Source organism: Hypoxylon fragiforme (genome assembly GCF_022984875.1).
Source record: "Hypoxylon fragiforme strain CBS 206.31 chromosome Unknown GGS25scaffold_4, whole genome shotgun sequence".
NCBI classification, from domain to species: domain Eukaryota; kingdom Fungi; phylum Ascomycota; class Sordariomycetes; order Xylariales; family Hypoxylaceae; genus Hypoxylon; species Hypoxylon fragiforme.
In genome coordinates, this window is record NW_026054759.1 from 1326132 (window position 1) to 1351520 (window position 25389).

General features: G+C 50.5%; 8 protein-coding genes across 8 annotated transcripts; 3 read left to right on the forward strand and 5 right to left on the reverse strand.

Annotated features, from left to right (window-relative positions):
* Positions 1-35: 35 nt before the first annotated feature.
* On the reverse strand, positions 36-8097 carry GGS25DRAFT_530755 (uncharacterized protein; the record flags this gene model as incomplete). The annotated part of the gene is made up of 9 exons (XM_049265421.1): positions 36-959; positions 1024-1507; positions 1580-5477; positions 5543-5995; positions 6065-6509; positions 6563-6675; positions 6731-6944; positions 7024-7444; positions 7517-8097. 9 exons carry the CDS (start codon positions 8095-8097, stop codon positions 36-38), a joined length of 7533 nt encoding a protein of 2510 aa, XP_049117655.1.
* A 2666-nt stretch (positions 8098-10763) lies between these two features.
* GGS25DRAFT_227839 (S-adenosyl-L-methionine-dependent methyltransferase) lies at positions 10764-13463 on the forward strand. Its single transcript, XM_049257003.1, has 9 exons — positions 10764-10819; positions 11203-11603; positions 11782-11900; positions 11982-12061; positions 12130-12152; positions 12220-12235; positions 12293-12418; positions 12486-13158; positions 13213-13463. Exons 2-9 carry the CDS (start codon positions 11301-11303, stop codon positions 13304-13306), a joined length of 1434 nt encoding a protein of 477 aa, XP_049117656.1. The 5' UTR covers positions 10764-10819; positions 11203-11300; the 3' UTR covers positions 13307-13463.
* A 1750-nt stretch (positions 13464-15213) lies between these two features.
* Positions 15214-17165, forward strand: GGS25DRAFT_228351 (mannitol 1-phosphate dehydrogenase). Its single transcript, XM_049257004.1, has 2 exons — positions 15214-16471; positions 16563-17165. The coding sequence occupies exons 1-2, from the start codon at positions 15676-15678 to the stop codon at positions 17093-17095; spliced, it is 1329 nt and encodes a 442-aa protein (XP_049117657.1). The 5' UTR covers positions 15214-15675; the 3' UTR covers positions 17096-17165.
* Positions 17166-17288: 123 nt separating this feature from the next.
* Positions 17289-18554, reverse strand: GGS25DRAFT_520489 (uncharacterized protein; the record flags this gene model as incomplete). Its single annotated transcript, XM_049263888.1, has 4 exons — positions 17289-17887; positions 17975-18211; positions 18269-18350; positions 18435-18554. The coding sequence occupies 4 exons, from the start codon at positions 18552-18554 to the stop codon at positions 17289-17291; spliced, it is 1038 nt and encodes a 345-aa protein (XP_049117658.1).
* A 1001-nt stretch (positions 18555-19555) lies between these two features.
* GGS25DRAFT_530764 (uncharacterized protein) lies at positions 19556-20708 on the forward strand (the record flags this gene model as incomplete). Its single annotated transcript, XM_049265422.1, has 2 exons — positions 19556-20521; positions 20585-20708. Exons 1-2 carry the CDS (start codon positions 19605-19607, stop codon positions 20706-20708), a joined length of 1041 nt encoding a protein of 346 aa, XP_049117659.1. The 5' UTR covers positions 19556-19604.
* A 99-nt stretch (positions 20709-20807) lies between these two features.
* GGS25DRAFT_485784 (glycoside hydrolase family 43 protein) lies at positions 20808-22733 on the reverse strand. Its single transcript, XM_049260569.1, has 2 exons — positions 22698-22733; positions 20808-22646 (listed from the first exon to the last, which is right to left on the reverse strand). Exon 2 carries the CDS (start codon positions 22582-22584, stop codon positions 20959-20961), a length of 1626 nt encoding a protein of 541 aa, XP_049117660.1. The 5' UTR covers positions 22585-22646; positions 22698-22733; the 3' UTR covers positions 20808-20958.
* Positions 22734-23252: 519 nt separating this feature from the next.
* Positions 23253-23823, reverse strand: GGS25DRAFT_530768 (uncharacterized protein; the record flags this gene model as incomplete). The annotated part of the gene is made up of 1 exon (XM_049265423.1): positions 23253-23823. The coding sequence occupies exon 1, from the start codon at positions 23778-23780 to the stop codon at positions 23253-23255; it is 528 nt and encodes a 175-aa protein (XP_049117661.1). The 5' UTR covers positions 23781-23823.
* A 998-nt stretch (positions 23824-24821) lies between these two features.
* Positions 24822-25385, reverse strand: GGS25DRAFT_485786 (uncharacterized protein). Its single transcript, XM_049260570.1, has one exon. It carries the CDS (start codon positions 25288-25290, stop codon positions 25102-25104), a length of 189 nt encoding a protein of 62 aa, XP_049117662.1. The 5' UTR covers positions 25291-25385; the 3' UTR covers positions 24822-25101.
* Between the last annotated feature and the right edge of the window lie 4 nt (positions 25386-25389).

Here is a 25389-nt window from a genome sequence, read left to right on the forward strand (position 1 = left end):
TTCTCGTATACCTAGATACCTTACCTTACCTTACCCTACTTCCCCTCCATCCTCTCCCCCAACTTCGCCGCCACCAGCCCCGCCAACTGCCTCAGCGTGCCGCTCCCCACGATCTCGAGCACGCTCAGCGTGAGCCCGAACGCGCCCTTGAACCAGCGGCGCAGCTCGATGGCCATGAGGGAGTCGAGGCCCATCTGCGCGAGCGTCAGTCCCAGATCCACCTCCTCCTCGGGGCGGAGCAGGAAGTCGTAGATCTTGCGTCCGATCTCGTGCGCGAGGAACGTGAGGGTGCTTTCGGCTTGGAGAAGGGTTTTCCCGCCGTCGGGGGAGGAGGAGGAGGAGGAGGAGGCAGCGATGCGCGTGAGGAACTCCTGCAGCGCGTTGTTCTTCTCGCTGGTCTTGGCGCGGTCTTGCAGCCGCACGTTGTGGTAGATGCCCATGCGCCGGTCGCGCCGCCACATGGTGCGGCTGCTCGGGTCGTCGAGGTCCTGCTCCGAGCGCAGGCCCATGATCACCTGCGTGCTGTTGTACCACGGCGTCGGCGGGACCGGGCTCAGCATGGGGCCGCTGGGGTGGGTGGGATAGCTATCTAGGAGGCCTAGCTCCAAAAACTCGAGAAACTCACGCTCCGTGAGCAGGTACAGACCCTGGGCTTTGATGTTGTGCATGGCGTGCGCGTTCTCGGCTACGAAGCCGACGTCGCTTATGGGCCCGATGTTAAGGACTGAGGCTGGCAGGCCGAGAGAGTGCCGGTAGCGGCAGAAGGATTCGATAAACATGTTGGCCGCGACGTAGTTACCTTGTCCGAGGGAGTCGGCGACGGTGACGAGTGAGCTGGCGAGGAAGAAGAAATCTAGTGTGTCGAACAAGAACGCTTTGTGGAGATTCCAGGTACCGTCGACCTTGGGCGCGAGTGCATCTTTCCATTGCGACCATTCCATATCTACAACTGGGACATCCTGTAGGATTCAGTTAGTATGAGTAAAGCAGACAGTTGCTTTAATTCCGAAATAAGATTCTTACCCTGAGTACCATGGCCAACTGTATGACCCCCTTGATAGGAGACCTTGACCGGCGAATGGTTTTTTGGACGTCATCCCTCTGGTCAACACGCCCGGCAACCGCCGTAACGGAACAGCCCATGGACTCCAACTCCATGAACAAGGACTTGCTCACATCGCTGACGCCCGCACTACGCGAAAGGAAGGTCAGGTTTCGCGCACCTCGCTCTACCATCCACGTGGCGATCGATCTACCGAGACCTCCAACACCACCTACGAGCAGGTACGTGGCAGCGGGATCGAATTCGATGTGGCGAGGCTGAGGCGTAGACTCGATGGCCGTCTGCGAGCTTAGCTCGGGGAATCTAACAACAACTTTGCCCATATGGTCGCCATCTTCTAAATGACGGAACGCCCTAAGTATCTGTTTGGCGTCAAAGGTGGCAATGGGCTCGATCGGTCGGAGTAAGCCTTGCTCGTAGTAGTTGACAAATGTGTTGAGCAGCCTATTGCATCGTTAGTATAAACATAGGTGACCAGTAATTTTCAAACAAGTGCTGGCGATTTTCGGGACTCACCTTCTCAACCACTTCGGCCGCTCCCTAAACTGAGACAAGTTCACACCGTGGTAGGAGCGGTTATCCCCAAAGGGCAACATGTTCAAGCGCCCAGAACCGTTCGAGTCCCGCAGGCCGAGCTCGACCATAACACCGAACTTGGCGACGCAGCGCCAGGACTCGTGCAACAGCTCGCCAGACAACGAGTTAAGCACGAGGTCCACACCACGACCATCCGTCTCCCGCATGACGCCCTCGGCGAACGACGCGTCTCTCGAGTTAAAGATGCGGGATCGCGGGAGCCCGAAGTTGTCCATCAGATACTGCACCTTCTTCTCGCTGCCGACCGTGGCGTAGATCTCCGCGCCGAGCATCTGGCTCATCTGCAGCGCCGCAAGCCCGATGCCACCGCACGCCGAGTGGATTAGCACACTCTGGCCCGCCTCCAGCCGCCCTATATCTAGGAGGCTGTGAATCACGGTACCGAAGCACACGGGGATGCTGGCTGCGGCATCGAAGGCCAGGTCATCCGGGATCTTCATCACGATCTCGGCTGGCGCTACATTCCTGGTCGCGAGACACCCATTGCACAGCGCCATCACCCGATCACCCGGCACCAGACCCGTAACCGCGGAGCCCACTCGGCGGACCACGCCGGATAGCTCGTAGCCAAGGGGGACCCGACCCGGCACAGCGGATTGTATGATGCCCCTCGCCAGCACGACGTCGCGGAAGTTGAGGCCTACTGCGCGCGCCTCAATTTCGACGTGGTCTGTGGGTAACTCTGCGGGGAGAGGTTCGTCGATCCAGTGGAGCGATTCCATGGAACCTAGCTTGCCGACGTTCAACGCTGTCCTGGTATGCTCAGCCGAGGGCTTTTCTACTGGGGCCTCGCTTCCCTCTTTCAGCCGGTCGGTTAGCGAGAAGGGGTGGTACCGTGGGATGCAGATCTGATTGCCCTCGACCGCGAACTCGCGGTCCGGCGCCAGCGTACCGATGTCTTCCTGTATGCGTATTTTCTCGAATACATCGAGAACCAGATCTGCGAACCTGGCTTCGCTCGCCTGAATTTCGAGGGTGCAGAGTCCGGGCACTTGCTCGGCACGTAGCGTGCGCGCGACGCCTAGGAATGTCGCCGGACGGGGGTCTTCGCACCGGATTTGGACCGGCGTCGTTAACCAAAGCACTTTTTGCTGTCCAAGAGCCCTCGCGAACTTTTGCAGGCTGGTGAAGGCGTCCTCGGTCAGGTTGACGAACCAATCACTTTCCAGATTCAGCACCGAGATGATGTCCCGGTCTACAGGGGGGTTCGAGGTCAGAGCACATGATGTGACGTCCCAGCCTTGGAGCTGCAAAGCCGAGCTTAGCGTACGGGTCACCGCCGTGTGTTCGTCGCCACACAGTAGAGCCACTTTCTTAACGGGGACTGTCTGTTTGGTCTGCGGCCTGGAAACGATGGTGACGATTTGGTTATAGGGTTCTTCATCATCAGACACAAAAGAGTCCACACCGGAAAACCCGGCGCCTTTGAGTTCGGTATCCCATCGGTCGACCGGCATTAGAGGATTGGAAGGTCTCCCGTCGGCCTCTCCCAACCACCACCCCGAGAAGTGACCGAACACATAGTTGGCCGTTCGCAAGGTAGGAAGGAGTTCCGTAAGCACCAGCATACCGTCTGGTTTCAGTAGCGATCTAATGTTTCTGAGGGTCTCCTGGATGACGGGCGTAGCGTGCACCACATTGGCTGCCAGGATCAAGTCGTACGACTCCTTTTCTCCGCCCGTGAATCCCTGCTCGGACGGCGACTTGCTGATATCGAGGACGGTGTACTCCATGTTAGGCGCGTACGAGAAGCGCTCGCGGGCCTTGACTAGGAATCCGGATGAGACGTCGGTAAAAGTATAGACGGAGTAGATGGGGAAACCGCCCTCGTCGACAAGGTCGCGCAGGATCAGCTCCGTGGTGCCACCGGTGCCGGCGCCAACCTCGAGAATCCGTAGGTTGGGGCGTGAGTTGGAGAGCAGGCGCACGAAGTCGCCGTACCCGAAGCTCGTATGGTTGTAGATCTCGGTCAGCAGGTTACCCTGCATGAGAACTTCCAGCGTCTCGCGCGTGCCAGAAAAGATCTCCGCCGCGTGGTCGCACACGCGCTTCGTGCCGATCGAGAGCGCGCGGTGGGAACCCTTCTCAAGGACCGCTAGATGCGACTCGATCATGTCCTGCTGGGCCGCTGAGCTCAGACCTATCAGCCGCGCCGCGTCGTCGACGAGAGGAAACTGGCTTTTCCCCGCGCCGGCTAGCTGGATCCCTTCTTTCATCCACTCGCGGAGCTTGGCGAGGTGTGGCTGGCACGGATTTATTCCTTCGGTCTTCCGAACCTCCTGGAGCATGCACAGGAAAGATAGCTCCTGCTGTAGCCTGAGGTGTTCCCGGTCGGCCTTCGGAGGTGCGAAGAGAGTCTTATGATCTACAAAGTCGAAGTCAGGGAGCCACTGCACATGTGCCGCAGCGTGTCTGTCGATCAACTCGACTGCCTCGTCATTGTCCTCGAGGGGCGCTAGCTGTAAACCTCGCATCCTCAGCGCTAGGCGTCCGTCAGCCACGCACTCAACTTCACCGAGGCGGACGTCGCCCTTTTTAGTCCAGGCACGTGCGTGCATCTCCGACGCTCCTTGGGAAATGACGAGCTCTTCGATGGAGGTCGGTACATATAAGCCGTTAAAGTTACGGCAAAGCCCCTGAGCCGTAGCGATCATGAGAAGTTGTAGGCAGCCGTCTATTGCTACGGGGTGGAGGCTGAATGGGGATGAGGTATGGTCGTGCTTGTCCACCAAATTTGCTTCTGCGACTTGCGCGGTAGCGGATGTGACGATATCAGTGAGGGATTGAAACTCGGGACCATATATGAATCCGTTGTGCTCCATGGCTTCGTAAAAGGCCGAGCTTGGCAGTTTGCGAGGTAGCTCCTCCGCGGTCCAAGGCGATGTGCTACTTGCCTCCTCGATGTGTTTAACCTCTCCCGTACAGTGCTTGATCCAGGTGGACCCGCTATGCGATGTGATGTTGAACTCATACCATTGGGACTCATCCGTGTCCGTGAGCCGTTTTTGGCGTAGCGTCGTAACTATTTCTGTCGGTTTTTTGTCACTCAGAACTAAAGCCGTCCGAGCCACTACATGGCGGAGGTGATAGCCAGATCTTGTGTTTCCCTCGGCCACCTGGCGAATAGCTTCGCCGGCCATGGCGACGTATCCAGCGAATGGGAAGACAATATCTTGCGCAACTTTATGATCAACCAGCCAGGAGGCATCATCCAGGTGTAGGACGTTCCGCCACAGTGGCTCCGCATCTGTTGATTCGGTAGACCTCACACCAAGGATACAGTGATGAGGATACTTACGATGCCGCCACGCCGTGGCCAATCGACTTTCGTCCCAGAATGACTGACTGCCGTGATCCCATGAGTATGAGGGCAAACCTGTAACCACCCGACCGCCGGTGAAAAGAGGACCGAAGTCGATGTTGACATTCTCCTGGAAAAGCCTGCCTAAGGCAGATAGCAATGATACGACACTGTCTGTACCGCGTATCTGCGAGGAAACGTAGTTGCATTGCCGCGAGTTGGCATTGCAAATCTGGCGGAGAGGTCCAGCCAGTGCTGAGTGAGGGCCGATCTCCAATAGGATATCGGACTCGTCTCGTAACTCGAGGAGGTTTCTGACTGCGGTGCTGAAACGCACGGGTGAGACGAGGTTGGAAACCCAGTACTCTGGTCCGAGATCAGCGGAATTATTTATTACCTTGCTCGTGACACTTGACATGAATGTCGTCGAAGTTACAGACATGATGTTGCCTTCAGCGATGCCCATTTCGTCTTGCAGCAGGTGGAGGTACTCCTGAGCAAGTGGGTTCATATGATCTATTAGGTAAGTTTGCAGTCAGCTATGGTTTCTTACGTATAATGGGCGGGCTGATACTGCTTACGAGAATGATATGCCATGTCAACTTTTAGCAGACGGGTAAAAGTTTCGGGCTTCGCTGCTTTGATGGTGGATATGGCCTGCTCGACTAACAGCCTATCTCCTGATATGGTTGTGCTCTGAGGACTGTTCTCACACGCAACCACGACACCCTTTGGTAGAAACTCCGTCACCTCTCTAGTACCAAGTCCAATTGCGGCCATGGTACCGTTCCTGGACTTATCGGTGGAGGATACAAGACCACGGTAGTACGCCGCTTTGATGGCAAACTCGAGCGATATATATCCCGCAGCATATGCGGCGGCAATTTCTCCACTGGAGTGCCCAACGACGGCGGTTGGTATTACCCCTATTCGCTTAAACTGTCGAAAGACTGCGATTTGCAGTGCTGTACATAAGGGCTGCGATAATTCGGCCTTGTTCATAAGGCTAGTCTCGGCAGGTTTGCGTAGCTCAGCTGGAAGCGTAGGAATTTCAAATCAGTGCCATACTTGAAGATGAATTTCGGAGTATTACTGAGTCTTACCTTCAATTGTCCATTTCGGGGGCCTTGCGGCATGCTTTAATATGCTGTCCATGAGATTGATGTCCTCCCGGAACTCAGCGCTGGTAGCGAGTAGTTCCTTTCCCATCCCGGCCCACTGGCTTCCTTGGCCAGTGAAGACCATCGTAACTTTACGGTGAGATGGCTTTCCCGGCGCTCTTACTATACCGGAGGTTTCTATTACCTTATCCCCCAGGTTGATCGCGAAGGCCCTGTGTGGAAACCGTTCCCGACGGAGAGCCAACGTATAGGCGACATCATGTAGGTTTGAGAGGTGCTGTGAGGCATATTCTTGGTATAAATCTATCTGCTGCTTGAGTGAATTTTGGGTGTTCGCCGAGAAGAGAAGAAGTTCTGGCCGTGATGCCGAGGCTGCCCCAAGGTTACGTTCTATTCCTTTTGATTGGGGAAATGAGTCGAGGATGACCTGAAATGGTTCAGTTTTTGTCCTTCTTATGCCGGAACTTATTTATAACTTACGTGTGCATTGGAGCCACCGATACCAAAAGAATTCACACTAACCCTTTCTGCTCTATTTAAAGGAAAGGGGATTGGGCTTGTTGGTACCGTAAGCTTCTTTTCTTTGAATGGGACTGGAAATTTATTCATTAGCTATCAGTCTTAGTAGCCTTAGGTTCGCGGACTTACTCTTGGGGTTGGGGTTATCGAATTTGATATTAGGGGGTATCGTCTTATTTTCTAGAGCTAACACAGCCTTGATTAAACTCGCCAGGCCAGCAGATCCCTCGCAATGGCCGATATTAGGTTTCACGGAGCCGATGTATACACCATCGGCTCCGAAGATCTCACCAACAGCAGAAGTTTCGATCGGGTCACCAACGGAGGTTCCCGTGCCATGACACTAAAATGTAGGCATAGTATGATTAGCCTCAAATTACTAGGAGGTTGGCGGAAGGGGTAGGGGAATGATGTGTACGGACCTCCACAAATGCCGTCTCGGATGGATTTAGCCCTGCGTCAGCATAGACCTTTTTCATGAGCGCCTCCAGAGCTTCTCCTCTTGGAACAAGCATACCCTGGCTTTTACCATCGCTGTTTGCTGCAGTACCCCTGATTACTGCTCGGATAGGATTGCCATCACGTATGGCGTCTGTCAAACGTTTGACATAAACGGCAGTGAAACCTTCGGCTCTAGCGTAGCCGTTGGCCGAGGCGTCAAAACTCTTAGATGACCCATCAGGAGATAATACTCCTTCTGATGTCATAAGCGCTGTGAGAGCCGGCCCGAGTATCATGTTTGCACCGGCAACAACAGCCGCAGAAGCATCGCCAAATTGAATAGCCCTGCAAGCCTCATGCAGAGCTATCAAAGATGCTGAACAGGCTGTTCTAATCACCATGCTACATAATTGCAAATTCGACGGTTAGTCAGATCTCACAAGTTCCATGTAATACAGGGGGTGGATAGCTCACCTTGGCCCGCAGAGATCATACTCGTAAGACACGCGGTTGGCAAGCATCCAATCGCCAGAGCCCGTGACAATATGATTGCCAACATGCTGATCCTCCTTGCTTCGCATGTGCAGCCACTCGTCCCCGAACGTGCCCACATAGCACCCGATTGGCTTGCCACGATAGTTAACTTCTCCCGCATCATCGAGACATTCTCGTGTAACCTGTAGCAGTATTCTCTGCTGGGGGTCACATCTCTCCAGCTCTACCTGGGTCATGGAAAAGAGAGAAGGGTCAAATCGGGAAAGGTCATCGTCTAGGTAGTAACCGAACTTCGTTTCGATACTTCCTTTGCCCTTTAGCGAGTCGTCAAACCCGGCCGTATTATACCGGCTATTCGGAACGGGGCCCCGGGCGTCGCGGCCGTTGACCAGAAGATCCCAGAAGTCATCGGCGTTTCGAATGCCGCCAGAGAGCCTTACGCCGAGTCCACATATGGCTATAGGGGCAGAGGCTGGTCCTGGAGTGCCCGTATCTCTAATCTCCTCGAAACTGGAAGATGCCGAGGAATAAGATACCGAATAGCCATTTCTTCCGTTCATTGTGACAAAGTGGGCGGAAGGGAAATCCGGCCGCAGTAGTCAAGGGTAATACGAAAGATCAACTAAGTCGCGTTCCTGACATGTCAGTTGGGGGAGGTGGCGCGAATATGATAGACGAGAAGAACTTGTTTCACTTTAACTAACACGATCGAAATCACGGGAACTTGCTTGTTCTTATCACAAAAGGGGCTGAATTGTATGCATCTCTTGGATGCTCGGGCAGTCGGGAGAGAGTGCTAATCGAGTTGAGGTCGTCTGACCACGAGAACTGAATAGAGTATAGTTTTGGTTAGTGGTTGTAACCCAATGCGGAAGAGGATTATGTATATTATAGGTAGATGGGGACGTCAAGTGTTGTTGAGACTGGTATGATGTTGTCTTCCAAGGTTTGGGATCATCGACGTAGATGACGAGATAAGCAAGCTTAATGAGACTTTTGGTCTCATCTATCCCGCCTCAGCGCCGGTCCAAAAGTTCACGAAGTCTGGTAGGCTGCCCTTCCCGTCGTGGAGCCAATAGAACAATGCGTTCCCGATATGCTAGCATCCAGCCGTACGGCAACATGTACGTTGGTGCAAGTATGCGGATTACCACGTCGTGCTAACCCTTGCTTCAGCTATAGAGGCATTGCGATAAGATGGATGCCGTTCACTACTGTACCTAGTTTTGTAAGTTTTACGATATGCTAACTAGGGGGCGTTTCCTGATATGCTGGTCTTCCTAAAGAATCATCATTGCGAATAATAGGAATGGCAGGAATACCTAGTAGCGTACTAGCCGGGGAAGACATGGCCGAAGGCTAAGACAGGATGCTAGGTTCGTGTCTACAAAGGGCGTGCTAGGGGCGACGTTACATTGCCATGGCACAATCAGTTTGTAGTATACATGAGAACCACTCCCTTGGGATTTCTGTCTAATGTGTAGTGTGCCAGTGCTCCATATCGGGTTTGCCGGAGACCCCAACACAATGCAATGAGACTTGATGGAACTTGATGGAACTCGATGAGTTCTGCAGCAGATCGTACCGCAGTAACGACGGCATTGTTGGCGGCTCGTGTCTGTCTGTCTGTCTGTCTGTCTGTCACCGGCAGCCACGTGCTGAGGTACTGCAATGCAACTTGTACATGATAGGTATAATGAGCTCGGTCTCTGTCTAGTATCCAGTGGCTGATGTATAGATGCTGGATAGACATCCATGGATGAGTATGCAAATAGATCATGCGATGTCGCACATTGAGACTTAATTACGTGTAATTAGGACTACACTACATGTACATGTAGGAGGAGGAGGCATGTAAGATAGTAAAGTGGTTCGTGCTGAAGGTCGATCAGTGTGGAGTCGAATATGAATAGATCTAGGTACACCACTACGTACCTAGACAGACTAGGATAGTACCTACCCTATGTAGTAGGTTAACAGGGTTAGGTGTGAGTTTGTTAGCTGATTCTCAATTATCCTAGATCCTTGCTGAGCCGTTCGATCATGCTGTTGTGCGAGGTTGCACGAACCAGACCTTGGTCTCAGCTACATACATACTGTACATAGTACTAGGTAGTGTAGTTTATATTTATATAATGCATATATGCACGTAGGAGACGACTGGAAATAGATATACTATGTATATACATATGACATATGTAGTCTATAATAGGTGGGAATTGTTTGCACAATAAATGCAATATTAGTCGGTGTTGGTTGCTAGAAAAAGTAAATAAGCATGTCTCACTGCCGTCATTGAGTAAGTGGTAATCAATGGTATGTCAGTGCGATATTACATGCATGTGTTACGACAACCGAAAGTGCCGTTATCAACAGTTGAACATCGTGAAGGCGCTCAGAGTGAACCAAATAATACACCATATGGTTGGCACAAATGCTACCTATACATATTACTAGGAGCATAATAAGATTGCTCCAATCCCATCAATGTTGCTGACCAGCAGCTTGACGCCAATGACTACCTAGTTACTATGTAATTAATTCCATCACATCTTGTCTGATATGAGAAATTTTTTGATCCCACCTGGGCACACATACATAGTATGTACCTTCGTATTTAGCACCTTATTGTTGACCCAGTTTATCTCATGTCAGCCCATATGAAGGCCTAATGAAGGTATCATGTATGTAATACGCACTAAATAATATGGTTGGGAGGTGCACACATGCATTTAGTTATCATTGATATTACACTATTGATTTCCTTTTTCTATTTTATACGACAGACACAACTTATGAACATGTCTATAAATGCGCCGAGAGGCAAATAGAGCGCTCAGTTCCTTCTTTACTAGGAACCCTTGCTTACATCAGTGTAGCATCGTGGATTCCTCGCTGCGGATTGACATCCGCGAACGATATTTCAGCCTATGAATGGACAAGCTTCGGCGGGTTATCCGCTTTTGTCACGGTTATCGTAGCAGTAGGATCTGGGGTACAGGCAAGGATGATCAGTAGGTTGTATCTGCTAATTGTATCTACATACTAAATAGTAGCTGTGTCACCTATCTAGTGCTGTACCTACATATAATGCATTGTATCTAGGTAGTATTATGTACAACATGATTACTGCTGAAGGAATACCTTCCTAGTACATACATGTAGTGAATGTATGGTAGAAGAAGGAAAAAAAAAAAACCAATGAATTGAATTTTTCCATGCAAAAATAACATTGAAGTCACATCTCCTAGGTACTTGCCTACGTATATTCAATAATATTATGTATGAAGTTCGTGCCCGCCTTTCCCCTCCTGTCCTGTCCTGTCCTGTCCTGTCCTATCCTTCCCCTCCCATTTTTTTTCTTGTCTTGCCTTACTTCCGAACCACCCCTACTGTACTACTTTCATCTGAAAATCGAAGGCTAGGCGTATTCTTTGCTGCGTTGCTCAGGTAGGGGTAAGCTGAAATCAGCTTGATTTTGGTTATTGTTTGTCTTTGTTCACCAACATCCAACATACATACTATTTGTTAAGGTTGATCATTGCACACATGTGCAAGTAGTTACATCACTACCTACCCAACTCCAACCTACGGGAGCGGCCCGAAGCTAGCTGGTTACGCTTTGGCCTCATAGGCAGTTAGTGCTCAGTTAACTAACTCCCTAGGCTCACTTATAAACATTGGATACATTGGATACTTATTTATCTAGGGGGTATATCAAATACACATATATTGATATGATAAACAGCCCCGACTGAACGGTATGGAGACTACTCAACACCCAACTTCAACCAGAGATCGTGGTCGACACCAATCATTGGCTGTGAGATCGTCGGCGTCTAGAGCCGCATCTAGCTCAACACGCTGTCATACCCCGCATAGCCCTCGCACCCCGTTGTACGCCGATACCTTCAATATTGACCATCCCCCTATTCCCATCTCTTCAAGTCCACCAACATCAAGCTCGGCTTCAACGACGACAGCCCAGCTATCTTCGCCAACTCATTCAATATCTAAAGGGACCGACGATTTTCAGTATACGCTAAGGTCGACTAGGAACGTTCCTGTTAGTTCCACCCCCCCCTTTTTTTTTTTCTTGTTTTTTCAATTTTAATTTCACATATTTATTGCATATATTTAATTTATTTCCCTGCTTTTATCTTGCCACTCGTTGGCCTATCTGTTGGCCATATGCATTATCTACCTACATTAAGTAGATACATACTAATAGCCAACATGAATAGCTCAACCCGGCATCCGAGCAACAATGGCCACGCACGAACCCCGACATTGACGCCGGTGATGATGATATTGATGGAGACCTTTCCGATGATGGCTCTGCCCATCGACCAAGTATGAGAAGGTGGGTAATCGCCCTTGTTTTCTCCGCTCAATCTAGCTAGAATCGGGAACTGATCATGGAACCTTCTACTCCCCCCAGAAGCTCCACCAAGGTGTCTGCTTCTAGCTCGTCTAGGTTCTTTCGCTCTATAGTCTACAAGTTTGGGCGCACATTCCACAGGAGTAGGCACCCTATAGCCATCCCAATCCTTCAGCAGGCGATAGTACTAACATCTAATTAATCTGAGAAGATTACTTTTTACCCCACGATAAGGTATGTATGTTTGATTAGATATTTATTGAGAAGTGTCTCCAGCTAAATTGAATGACCCCCTTTTTAGCAAGAACAAGAGAGAAATAGTAAGGCGCTGCCCCGTCAATAAGTTAACTAGAAACAAACTGATAAATGAAAACAAAAAGACCTCCAGCACGAAATTAGCGTTGAAGTACACGAAGGAGAGTTACATCTCTGCCCAGTAGTGAACCCTAGAAGAGTCCTCGATGTTGGCACAGGAACAGGAATATGGGCGGTAGATTTTGGCATGTCTCATCTTACCCCCCTTTGAGTTGCATTACATGTGAATCCGTTTAATAACAAGCGCCACAGCTAAGCGACACCCGGATAGTGAAGTACTTGGAATAGACCTGAATCCTGTTCCACCGCCACCATTCATCGTACCTAATTGCCAATTTGTGATCGCCGACGTTGACGAAGAATGGAAGTTCAACCGCCCGTTCGATTTCATTCATGTGCGAAGCTTAGGTGAACCGGCCGATAAGCATCACATATTCAAGTCGATATACGATAATCTGGCGCCCGGTGGCTGGGTCGAGTTTCAGGAATGGCTTCTCCATGTACAGTCGCCAGATCGTTCCCTCGAAGGCACAGCGTTCCATAAATGGAACAGATTAATAGCTGAAGGGAGGTTATCTCTTCTCAACTCGTTACTCTACTTAGCTATACTAACCTTTTACACAGGCACCAAAAAGCTAGGGAAATCGCTCTTCTTTATTTTGGACTACAAGAACTTGTTAGAGCAAGCAGGCTTCCAGAATGTTGTGGAACTGAAGTTTGCTGTCCCCACAAATGCGTGGGCTCCTGGAAAGCAAACCCAGAGGATTGGAACCCTGCAGAAGACCAATACACTGCAGGTCATTGACATATATTCGCTTAATGTATTTACCCAGGGTTTGGGCTGGACTAAGGAAGCGCTGGATGCTTTGCTAGTTTCAGTGAGGAAGGACATTGAAGACACCCGTATCCACTCCTACTCAACATTGTAAGGCAGAATAACGAGAAGATACTCGAAGAGGCGATCACTAACAAGTTGTAGAATGACGGTCTACTGCCAGAAACCTCCCTCCTCTTCTGCACCATCAATCGCTACGACAGGGTCATCCTCTAAACACCAAAGACCATCAGTATAGTAAATGGCTCTAGAGGGGTTACTGCACTTGTACCCGGCGTTGGAATTTCTTGGGAAAATTGTTATGGGGGCATACATGAAGGATAACAAGTAAGTATCATTGGGAATTGATACGAGCATATACCTACTGGGTATTTACTCAAAGAAGCGCGGCGTTATGGGGATGAACCGGAGATCAAAGCGAGTCCGAGGCAGGACATGGCGCCGATAATGTGAGGGAAACATACGTATTTGGCATCAAGGTAAAATTGAAGGCATACCTATTCATGAATATAGAGGGACGGTAAATCATACAACGGATACGCATATACGGGTCATTGAATCACTAAATCACCAGGCTTCACCAGACAGACATCAAGTATCACCATGCGGTAGCTCGGATGGATTTGTGGCCAATCACGTATGACGATGTAGCCGTATAGGGGAAGTACATTGTGTACCTGCCCAGTAGGCTTAGTATGTAGTATGTACCTACTTAGCATGTAAGGGGCGGGGCGTTGTGACACCATTCCAAGGTCCCCTTACCAGAATAGGGGTAAAACAAGTAAGCACTTAGTATTCACTACTTCATCGACGCGTATTACTATTGGATGACGCTAAAATCTGTGCAACTAGCTACGTAGGTAGGTTACCTACGCAGTAACGCCTCGTGGTTCACCTTGCACTACCACGATTTACTTATACCGCGTTACCTTGTCATAGGTTTATTTGCACGGTCAGATCTTAATCATAACGTGGACTGCTCTCAACTCAATTGGCGTCACACAGCCACAAGATAACCGTTCAGGTATGCACCGACGTAACAGTGATGCTGATATATTCCCCGATACCTAGTCTTCACCTTTTTTTTTTGCAACAGTTGGTGATGACATGTGCAACTTTGCGCCAAGTATGGTGTCCATCGCCAAGTGATTTCAACGGTTCGTATCCAAATTCCAAGACCAAGCTGTAGTTATATCACAACTTGGTCCTTGGCGAGTCATGCATATGACCTTTTTTGACATCCTCATGAGGGTAGAAATATTCCTAAGTGGAAGTAATATTCAGGGTTACTTAATGGTCACTCGGAAGATATATGAGCCTGTGGGACCATTCGAGCCCCTATTTAGCGCAGACCAATCAGCTTGAGCTATCGTTGCAAGATTCCAAAATGAGTTGGGACTACTTAAGTGGTTGCATATACGATAAATACGGAAATTTTTGTATTGAGATGGAAGTTGGATTAGGAGGATGAGTTTGATGTGAGATGTGAAGTAAGGTACTCAGGTAGGTACGTAAGCAAATAATAGGGGGTGTCTTATGGGGCACATCATCTACCCCTTTTTTCTTAACACCGACGGAGTTAAGACATCTGCAATCCTCATTTCCGTGGCTTTTCCTACTCCACGGTAAAATATAATCCCCTCTTTCACCTTCCTTAGACGATTCAGACATTACTAATGAGTACTCTTACTAATTACCTGTCATAACTTTCTGGGAAGTGTTTGCCTCGATTTCCCACGCATGTCGCCGTCCCCAATTTCCATGTGGGGTAGGTAGAGAAAGTAATGGCTGGTGTCGTATTTGAAGGCGGAGTATCAGCAACAGCAACAATAACAGACAACTGGATTAACTAATCCCAGAGGATAAGCCGAAACCGAACTCCGGCTAATATATCGGCAATATTGTGGAAGGTTACAACGATCTGTCATAATCTACTTACAGCACCTGGGGTATTAGGTAGGCATGGTGACAAACATAAAATACAATGGATGTTTCGGAACCTTGTGCCGAAAGTCTTTAGGGAGCTGACTCTGAAGACTTCGCACATCAGTAGGGTCAGTTATAAGAATCCTATAAATCATGTGATAGATAATTCGGGCTTGATGATGTTGTCGAAGGTGTCTGTCTACCTACCTACGTAGGTCCATGCATAGTGGCCCCCTTTAATGGGAACCGTGATGCGCACTACCTAATCTAGTGCTATCTGTCTACCATGGCTGCCATGTCAATTCACTACACAATTGTGGCTTTATCACACACCACACCGTTGTCTCCGGCGCATTTCCAGCCCTCGGTCCTAATCCTGTAGGTAAATAATTAGTCACCACTTAGAAAGCCCAATCTGATGATTTCAACATTGCCCCGCTGTCGATTCCTCCTACTACTACCGTGACACAAGTACATATTCAATGGACGAAGTTGGAGGGAAAAAAAAACTACCAGCACCCCTCTCTCGTGCTTACCAGAGTCTCCAAGCCAGCTAGCCTCCTCCGCTCTGTTTTTTGGAGAAATGAGCCCTTTTTGGTAGGAGAGTAAATATATCCTCGCCGTGCTTCACTTGAATATCCCATCATCTCCACTAGTAAGAAGCCAGCCAGCCCCCCCATCATGACGACGACCACCACCAAGCCATTCGACATCGCCATCGTCGGCGGCGGCATCAGCGGGCTCACGCTGGCCATCGGCCTCCTGCAGCAGAACGTCCCCGTGACGGTCTACGAGGCCGCGTCCAAGTTCGGCGAGATCGGCGCCGGCGTCGGCTTCGGCCCGAACGCCGTCCGCGCCCTCGCCCTCATCAGCCCCGAGCTCCCCCAGAAACTCGACCGCCTCATCACCTACGGCTGGGAGTCCCAGCGCATGAACTGGTTCCGCGCGCGGGTCGGCGACGCGCGGAAGGCTGGGCCTGACGGGGTGTTGAGGCAGGAGTGGAAGGGGCAGAAGAATGAAGGGAAGAAAGTGGGAGACCCCCTTTTCGACGTCGGCTACACCGACGCCGATGGCGTGAAAGGCGGCGTGCACCGGGCGCACCTGCTCGACGAGCTGCTCAAGCTACTCCCCGCCTCTGTGTCACATCTTGGAAAGAGGCTGGTCAGCATCGACCCTGCGGACGACGAATCCGAATCATCATCAGGGGGAGACGTGGTGCTGCACTTCGCGGACGGGACATCGGTGCGGCACAGCGCGGTCGTCGGCTGCGACGGGATCAAGTCCCGGACCAGGGATATCCTGCTGAAAGGCGAGGCGAAGGCCGTGTTCTCCGGGAAATACGCGTACAGGGGCTTGATACCGATGGACAAGGCGACGGAGATGCTGGGCGCGGAGATCGCGCAGAACTGCCAGATGTACATGGGGCATCACGGCCACCTGCTCACGTACCCGATCGAGAAAGGGAGGACGATGAACGGTAAGCAAGCAGCTCAACAGCATAAAACCAGGGGCCTTCCGATCCATCCATCCATCCATCCATCCATCTTTCTCACTAACCCAACAACCAGTCGTCGCTTTCAGCTCCTGCGACACCTGGTCCAACCCCGACTGGGTGGTCAGCACGTCCAAGGAAAAGATGCTCTCGGACTTCGCGCACTGGGGGCCCGACGTCGCCGCCATCATCTCCGCGATGGAGAAGCGCGACATCTGGGCGCTGTTCGACCACCCGCCCGCGCCGACCTACTTCGGCCTGGCCCCGCGCATCTGCCTCCTCGGCGACGCCGCGCACGCGAGCACGCCGCACCAGGGCGCGGGCGCGGGGATGTGCATCGAGGACTGCTACGTGCTGAGTCGCTTGCTGGGGGAGGTGCAGGGTGCAGGGGACATCGGGAAGGCGTTTAGGGCGTACGATGCGGCGAGGCGGCCGAGGACGCAGAAGCTGGTAAGCACGAGTAGGGAGGCGGCGATGCTGTATGAGTTTGAGCTGGTGGGCGATGATCTGGAGGCGATTGAGGAGAATTTCACGACGCGCATGAAGTGGATCTGGGATGTGGATTTGCAGGAGGAGTTGGAGAGGGCGTTTACGATTCTGAGGAGTTGATTAGGTAGCTTGGTATGGCAAGAGTTGGTAGTTTGAGAAAATATGGTTCTATTATCTATTTAATACTACCTAGGTAGGTATGTGCCTAAAGAGCTGCGATCAGTTGGCTTTTATACCTACTTAATAGCTAAATCTGTCTAGGTACTAGGTAGGTAGGTAGGGTGTCACTCCAATCGCTTTGTTCCGGTGTGAATTATGTCCCAACTGATGTCTCTCTGACGCTTCTCTCGATACCCTTTAGCAGATCTAGGTATTGACTCAGCTGTCGGTATCGAAAAGTTTTCATCTTATAGTTAGCTAGAGATAGTTCCTCAGACCCAACCGGTGGCAGCTTCATCTCTTTGATCTCATCGCCAAGATGAGCCATGAGGTGGCGTAGGTGGTCAATACTTATCGGATAGGCAGCACAGCACATGCTTGAAAAGGCGGCGGTGAGTGCTATGATGATATCTGGGCGTTTATCGTGGGCAGGGCGGAAGCGGGCCGCCATCGTCTTTGCTAAAGCAATTCGTTGGTCTAGGCTTTTATAAACAGCCATATCGAAGCGGCGATTCTGTTGGTAAGATTGCCCGGCTAGTGTATAGAACCCTCCTTCCCGGATGGCTTTGAAAGGGACGCAGGAGAAGGCAGGCCCGCTGATAGGACCATACGCTAGGTACTCATCTTGATAGTTTCCACGTGCAAGCTTTGCTTCATACAAGTCATCGACGGGGTAGATCTTGACATGAGGATCCAACAATTTCCTATCAATTAATGCGATGTATCCCCCTGGCTGAGAATTTGTATACCTTTCTGACACGATTGGTTAGCAAGCAACTTATCCGGTAAGTGGTATGACATCTCGCCACTAAGAGTCCCAGAGTGCAAAGGCAAACATACTAGCAACAGTGATGCAGGCTGCCCATGAGCTGAAGTCAGTGTCGATAACGTAGTTATCCAGATGACCGTTTATCATCCGTTTAAGGTCTTGAGATTCGTACATGTTAGTTGGTTCCTTGCCGTTGAGAAAGCCGTGCGGAATAATCCCAGCCCGACTATTCAGACGAGGATCAATCCCGCCTCCAGAGTATGGGCTAAATCCTCGAAATAGGAACCGCGGGGCGTTCTTTTGGGATTCTATAGAGTATTCAGTATTTTATCTCCTTGACATTTTGACTCTCGAGCTTTGTGTACCTAAATGTTCCCACGTTTTCCTTGAGAGATTGAGTTGCTTGAGGGTTTTTGGAGGTTTAGGGGGCGGTGGAGGCTGCTGTGACTGTATCTTTGTTAGTATTTGATTCGTAGCAGTATTTGTCTTAGGTTGATGCATAACGGTCAAAGATGGTAGAGGAAGGCGTACTGTTTCTGGTAGTCTAGCTCCAGGCAGCCGGTCGAAACCTGCAAAGCCCCTCTTGGTCTGTTTTGTAGGGGCCTCGATGTTGTTGTCGGCCGAATATTCAAGACTGTGTTTACCAAACATTGTTCAAATCCTTCACTGGCCCTATTCCAGTGTCGAATTTCACTATTCAAATCTCTGTTTACAGCTTATTTCATTCTTATGAGACGTACAGAGGCGGTGGCCCGGGTTTATAACCTTTCATTACACCATATCCTAAGGAACCGCTACCCCCAATATAGTTCCAAGTAGGTATCTCCTCTCATTTCTGTGAGGGACTCGATCGACCATGTTCCTACCAGATTCTTCAGCTACCTATCACTCGCTCAAGAATAAAGCATACCAGAGAAAATGTTTAGAATCTCGTAGATATAAAACGTAAATAGAAACCACACTGCCAAGTAACAAAGCAGACATTGAGTGAAGATGTGAATCTTACCCTAAGACAAAGTCTAGCTTTCTTAAAACCTCGAGATCTTCTTTATTACTTGGCTGAACCCTTCAAAAAGACTAGGTGCCGGGTTCTATTTTGATATAAAACTTCCGTTAGGTGATCATAGGCGAATATTAGTCCTGAAAGCACTGGAAAAAGCGAACCAAACCCACTTAGATACGCAACCTTGTAGGTTGTACGATGCACTATGACCTGTACCACTCCGATTAAGAACGAGAGGAAGCTGTATGTAACGTGCCAATATATCCAAGGACTAGAAGGTTGATCAGCTCTAAGGTTGCTACTAACCGGGAGTTCAGGGGTCGCTATATGGTATCCCACTGGGCTTCTTGACTGTAGTATACACATGCAGGTATGCAATCACTTAGGTACCTAAATTAGGGAAAATACCACGCTATGATATTCAAGTAAAAGAATAGAACTCCATGTATTGGTGCTCTCTATACCGTCTGCGGAGTCGGGATAACAGGCTTGTCGTGAACTAAACCCGTGGGGACCGGGACGAATCCCCTAAATTCCTAAGTCCGTCACGATCCATGCGGCGCAACACTGTATACCTCATGCTATATAATGATTCAAAGTGAAAGTTCATATCTACATACCTACATTAATTCTTCAAATTTAATATCTTATTTTTATTTCCACCTTAGTATTACACAATATCTAGTTACAGGTTCAACATGGCTCTCTCCAGTATTTTTCCCGAGTCATTAAAAGTAAGGGGTCGCTTCATAAAGCGACAACTCTTCGAAGAGCCTCCGGCCATATCACGAAATGATGTCAACCTTCACGGCAAAACCGCCATCGTTACAGGCTCCAATACTGGACTCGGATTTGAGTGCAGTCGTCAGCTCCTGAGTCTAGGGTTAAGCAAGCTGATCCTAGCCGTGCGCGACAAGGCTAAAGGGGAGGCAGCTAAAAAGGAGTTGGTAGGCCAGAATACAGAAGGGGTCGTCATCGAGGTCTGGGAACTCGACCTCTCGGTATACGATTCTATTCTGAAGTTTGTCGAACGAACGAAGACCCTCGAACGAATAGACATCGTCGTCCTCAACGCCAGCGTTGTCAAATTTTCACTGCAACACAACCCGAACACCGGCCACGATGAAGTCATTCAAGTGAATTGTTTATCTACTTACCTTCTGACCATATTGCTGCTCCCAGTACTTAAAAAAAAGAAGGGGAACCAGTCACAGAACCCCAGTCGCTTAGTTATCGTAACCTCTGACACTGTCGACTGGGCCATCTTTAGGGAGAAAGAAGCAAGGCCCCTATTGCCAGCCTTCGACAAGCCCGAGTACTTCGACGACCAAGATCGCTATCCTACCTCCAAGCTCCTCGGCCAACTCTTCTTGACAGAGCTAGTGAAGCGCGTGCCGCCGTCTGTAGCCATCATCAACGCGCCTAATCCCGGGCTATGCTACGGAACGGGGCTGAATAAAGACGCGGATGGTACCCTTACAGGCTTTATCCTCCACCTGATGTGTAGCATCCTGGGCAGGTCCCCTGCTGTCGGCGCTCGTGCGATCACTGACGCGGCTGTCAACCATGGGGAGGAGTCTCATGGCCGACGTCTGGAATGCGGGCAGCTGTACGAGTAAGTCTTTTGCACGGGGTACTACCTAGATTGTCAGATATATGCTCACAGTCAACTTCTCAGTATGCCACCGTTCATATACACACCCGAGGGCCAGCAGATCGCACAGCTACTATGGCAGGAGACGATTGATGAACTTTCTTTTGCGTGCGTTGGCGAGATTATCGACCGGGAACTCAGACAATAATCACCGATATCGTTCTGGATCGGTAGGTAGGCCAGTGTACATAGCAAAACGTCATATCAAACCAGCCCCTGAATTATCCATTTCCTCAAAGATATATATATATATATATATATATACCCTGATATTTATAGATAGGACTTAGTGACTATATCGCCATCTATTTGGGTATGCAGTATCCCTCAGTAGCAGCGAACTGGTACAGGCCTCTCTATACTTACCTTAGGTAGGTACCTAGCAACACAGATCTAAATCACACATCATACCGATCCGTATGATGCTGAGCCGGGCGGTAGATGAAGTAATCAAAAGTAGCAGGCAACGCAGTCCCATTGACATCCGAGCACGCCATCCCCACAAACGCGCCTGTGAAGCTCCCATGCGCCTGGTGACCACCACATTCATCAGACAGGATAGAGGCATCGTACACCGGCCCAATCCTTTTCAACTCCTTCCCCTTCCCCTCTCCCTCCAGCGCATAGAAGAACCGCAACTCGCGGCCGCGAATACTCAGCGCCAGCCTCACCTTCCCCTCGTTAGGAATCTGCACGGGCTCCGCAAGCGGCTTGTTAAGGTTGCCATCCGGCCAGGACTTCTCGGACGTCAGGAGCAGCAGCTCGCGCTGGCCGTCCGCGTGCGCCGTCACCGTCAGGTAGAAGAAGTTGTAGCGGCAGTAGTACGCCGCGAGCCCCGCGAACTGGCGCTCGTCTGTCGGCGAGAAGTCGACCACGGTCTCGGCGTCGTACGAGAAGTGCGTCTGCCGCCGCGCGACCAGCGCCTGCTCGAACCACGAGCCGATCGCCTCCCGCCCGAACAGGGTTAGTTTCCCGTCTTTTCTGGTGGCGAATATGCGCTCCGTTTCCGGCGTCCGCAGCCATTGGAAGTCCTTGTGCAGCCCGTTCTCAAACGTGTACCGCTGCTCCGCCCAGTACCGGCTGTCGTCACGCACTCCGGGCACTTCTACTTGAAGCGAAGGGACGGGGCCGTTTTTCACGTAGAGCCAGTCGTCCTTCCAGAAGGCTTCTTGGATCGCTGTCTCGCGGCCTAGAACACAGCGGCGTTCTTGGGTTGTGGGACGGCCGGTTAAGTGGACCAAGTACGGCTTCCCCTCTGGCGTCTCTACGATATCGCCATGCCCGGCCCTCTGCAAGGCAGCGAAGGGTGCGTCTTTGGAGGTGAGGATGTGCTTCTCCGGATGCACCTCGTACGGGCCCCAGATATCCCGAGCTCGAGCTAATGTGCAACCGTGATGGTAAGCAGTACCGCCCTCCGCCGTCAAAAGATAATACCACCCATTCCTCTTATAGAGATGCGGCCCCTCAACGAGGTCCAATTCCGTCCCCTGAAAGATGTTTTTCCTTGGCCCAACCAGCTTACCCGCCGAGGGGTCAAACTCCTGCAGCACGATTCCTGCAAAGGAACGCGGTCGACTCCGGTGGTCCTGCAACATATTCACAAACCACTTCTTGCCATCCTCGTCATGGAACAGCGAAGGGTCAAAGCCCGAAGAGTTGACATAGACCGGATCGGACCAAGGCCCCTCGATCGTCGGAGCACTGACGATGTAATTAGGCGTATCCTTAAACGAGCCATCTTTACGCTTCACGTCCGTATACACCAGCCAGAACCTTTCCCCGTCGTGCGAGAGACACGGGGCCCACACACCGCAACTGTCAGGATCGCCCCGCATATCCAACTGCGCCTTGCGGTTCAGGGGGCGGGTGACCAGCTCCCAGTTTGCCAGGTCCGTCGAGTGGTGGATCTGCACGCCGGGATACCATTCGAACGTCGAGGTGGCGATGTAGTAGTCGCTGCCGACCCGCACTATAGACGGATCGGCGTTAAAGCCGGGCAGGATGGGATTGCGAACCAGCGGCATGGTATGAATATAAACATAGAAATTACCACAAAACAAGCTCGAGAGAGAGAGGGAAATTTTGACTACGTCTGGATTAGTTTCTTGCCAGTGAAAATGAATGAGAATACACATACAAGGGACGATGTTGAGGAAGGTTCTCTCCGTCTTCGGCTTGGCTTGGTAAAGATGCCCCGAGGGATCGGACGGTGTATTTAGCCGGTGGAACTATACCGAGGATGGGAGGGCACTACCGACAGCCAAGACTTGCCATCCGCACCTGGTCGCGTATCAGGATGAAAGGGTATGAGGTTGGTTGACATAAATAAGCAGCATATAGATATACAATGGAGGATTCACATTTATTTAATGGGCTTATACCACATTTCATGCCCGAAAGTCTCGCATGAGACTTGGTTTTCAGGGGTCAAGAAAACTTGCCGTTGGAGTGTAGAACCGCAGTCACGGTTGAAACGGGTATTATAGCAAGAACCAGCGTAGAGGAGCTATGAGCTGTCGTAAGGGCGATATTTAACCGTTAAATCCAAAGAGAATCCAGGCATGATATCTCACCGTCCACTGTAACTCTTCGCAAATTAATTCATAGAATTATGCGAGCAGGATAAAACACACCAAGGCCACTGTATCCTTTTATCCAACCAAGCCATAAATCTGACCCCTAGACCCGAAGTTTACATCCCATCCGCCAGCATAGCATCGACCAACTGGACATGGCGATCCGCATTCGTCTCGCTCCACTCGGTCTCGTAATTCAGGCCGTACGGCCAAAAGTGGCTCCCCCCACAGCTAATCTTCGCACTCGCGCCATCCCACGACCTCAACAGCGGCAGCGCCGTCGGCCAGTCCCCGGACGCGCACTTCTGGTCGAAGGCGGCGGTCTGGCCGACGCCGAGCGTGTGGGAGATCTCGTGCATGGCGGTGCGCTCGGTCATGTACGCGCGGTCGGACCCGAAGCGCAGGTCCCCGTTGTAGCTGGCCTCGGCCGTCGGCACCCCCGGCGCGTAGTACACGCGGATCGTCTTGCTCGCGTCCGTGAACCGCGCGTACCGCGCGACGGCGAGCTTCATCGCCGCCTCGATCTTCGTGTACGCGTCGGACTGGTCCGCTGTTGGGCTGGAGGCCTTCTGCAGCGACCATGACAGTGCGGCCGAGGTGGCGGTGACGTAGGTCAGCACTGAGGCGATGATGGAGAAGCGCATGGTGGGCGGTGGTTACCTAGGGACGGGGATGTGAATGGCGCTGATGACGGGTAGCTCAAGCTCTGGTGTGCCGTTCAGCTCAAAAGCGATCGACCTTTAAGCATTGGTAGAACATATATATACATAACAATACCTACCTACCTACCTAGCCTATGTGGTATTTTCCCCTGTCGATCTCATGATGGATGCGCATTGAAGTGATACATTGGCATTATGGCTTATATACGCGCGCTTCGTATTGCGGTCTCTTCCGGTGGGAGTTTAACCAGTTGAGGAAAGCAATCCGGCCTATACTAGGCCGGGAAGGCATTTTTAGTTCCAGTTCACCCGCTTCATATAACCACCGTTCTTACCTCCTGACAGATTCGGACGGCTCTCCTCCGATAAGGGTAGCAGAAAGCAACCTTGAGACCTTGGCGTTCTTCGGGCTAGAACAGGTCGAGGTTATGCCTCCTTGGCACTGGGGAACTTCCCATTTGAAGGGGTACAGCATGTGAGGATTGCTTTCAAAGTCTTAGATGTTGTACGAGTTGGATTCCTAATAAGTTCTTAGGTCTTCAGATGTTTAACAAGGTTGTATAAGAGCCTCACCGGATAGCCGACCTGGGCTAAGAAGAGAGCTCGAATACTACTAGTAGTACTCCCCTTTTACTACCCGACTAATATATTTTTACCAAAACTGTATATTGTGTGCATGATATGAGTTTATCGTCTTCGAAAGCCCAAAGTTTCATTCTCAAGAGTATCATACCAGGTAGGTGTAAAAGCTGATTCATATATAAGTATTTCTACTTACTGAGGTACTTAGGTAATATATTTTCTCACTTTCAGTATTCATTTCTCTACCACGATCTGATACCATCTCTTGATTGATGAAATCTATATCTTAATCTACGGCGCTACATGAAATTCTGTTGCAGGTGCCTCAGGCACTATAGGCTCCACTAGAGCCATGTGGCCCATATGGCCATATATTGGCGCTCCGCCACCGTAGTCAGGAATAAACCAAGCTTTCTTCCTTCTTCCTCCTTCTTAGTTGCAGTTATGTTGCAACAAATTCAATATTCGGTATCACGCTCTCTAAAGAAGTGCCTATCACTGATATCCTTATACCAAACGCCTCATTCATAGCTCGCCGTTTCAACAGAGTGCCTTCAGTCTGCTACATAACAGTAAATGATCAGTCATAAATTCACTGACGACTGACTTTTCAAGAATCTTATCTTTTCCCCCCTCTTGTGGCACAAAGATCATGGATGTGCCTTGAGAAAAGTCATGATCAATTCGGCGCCTCTCTCACTACTTATCTCACCCCTTACACTTATACTTGGAATCCGAGGCTAATATACATAAAACCACATAACTGCAAGACGCCGACGTGAAAAAAAAAAAGCTTGGAAAATAGCAGCCAAGTGGTCCATATGGCGTTGATATCAAAGGTGCCATGATTACCTCCAGGGATATATCCTAGTATCAACCGAGGTAGCTTTGGAGGCTTACACATACTCATCTACCTACCTACCTTAGGTAGTTAGTATGCATACATAGAGGAATATGGTGGGGTGATGGTGTCAAGTCGAGCTCATGCTACAGACCAGATAGAGCCCTA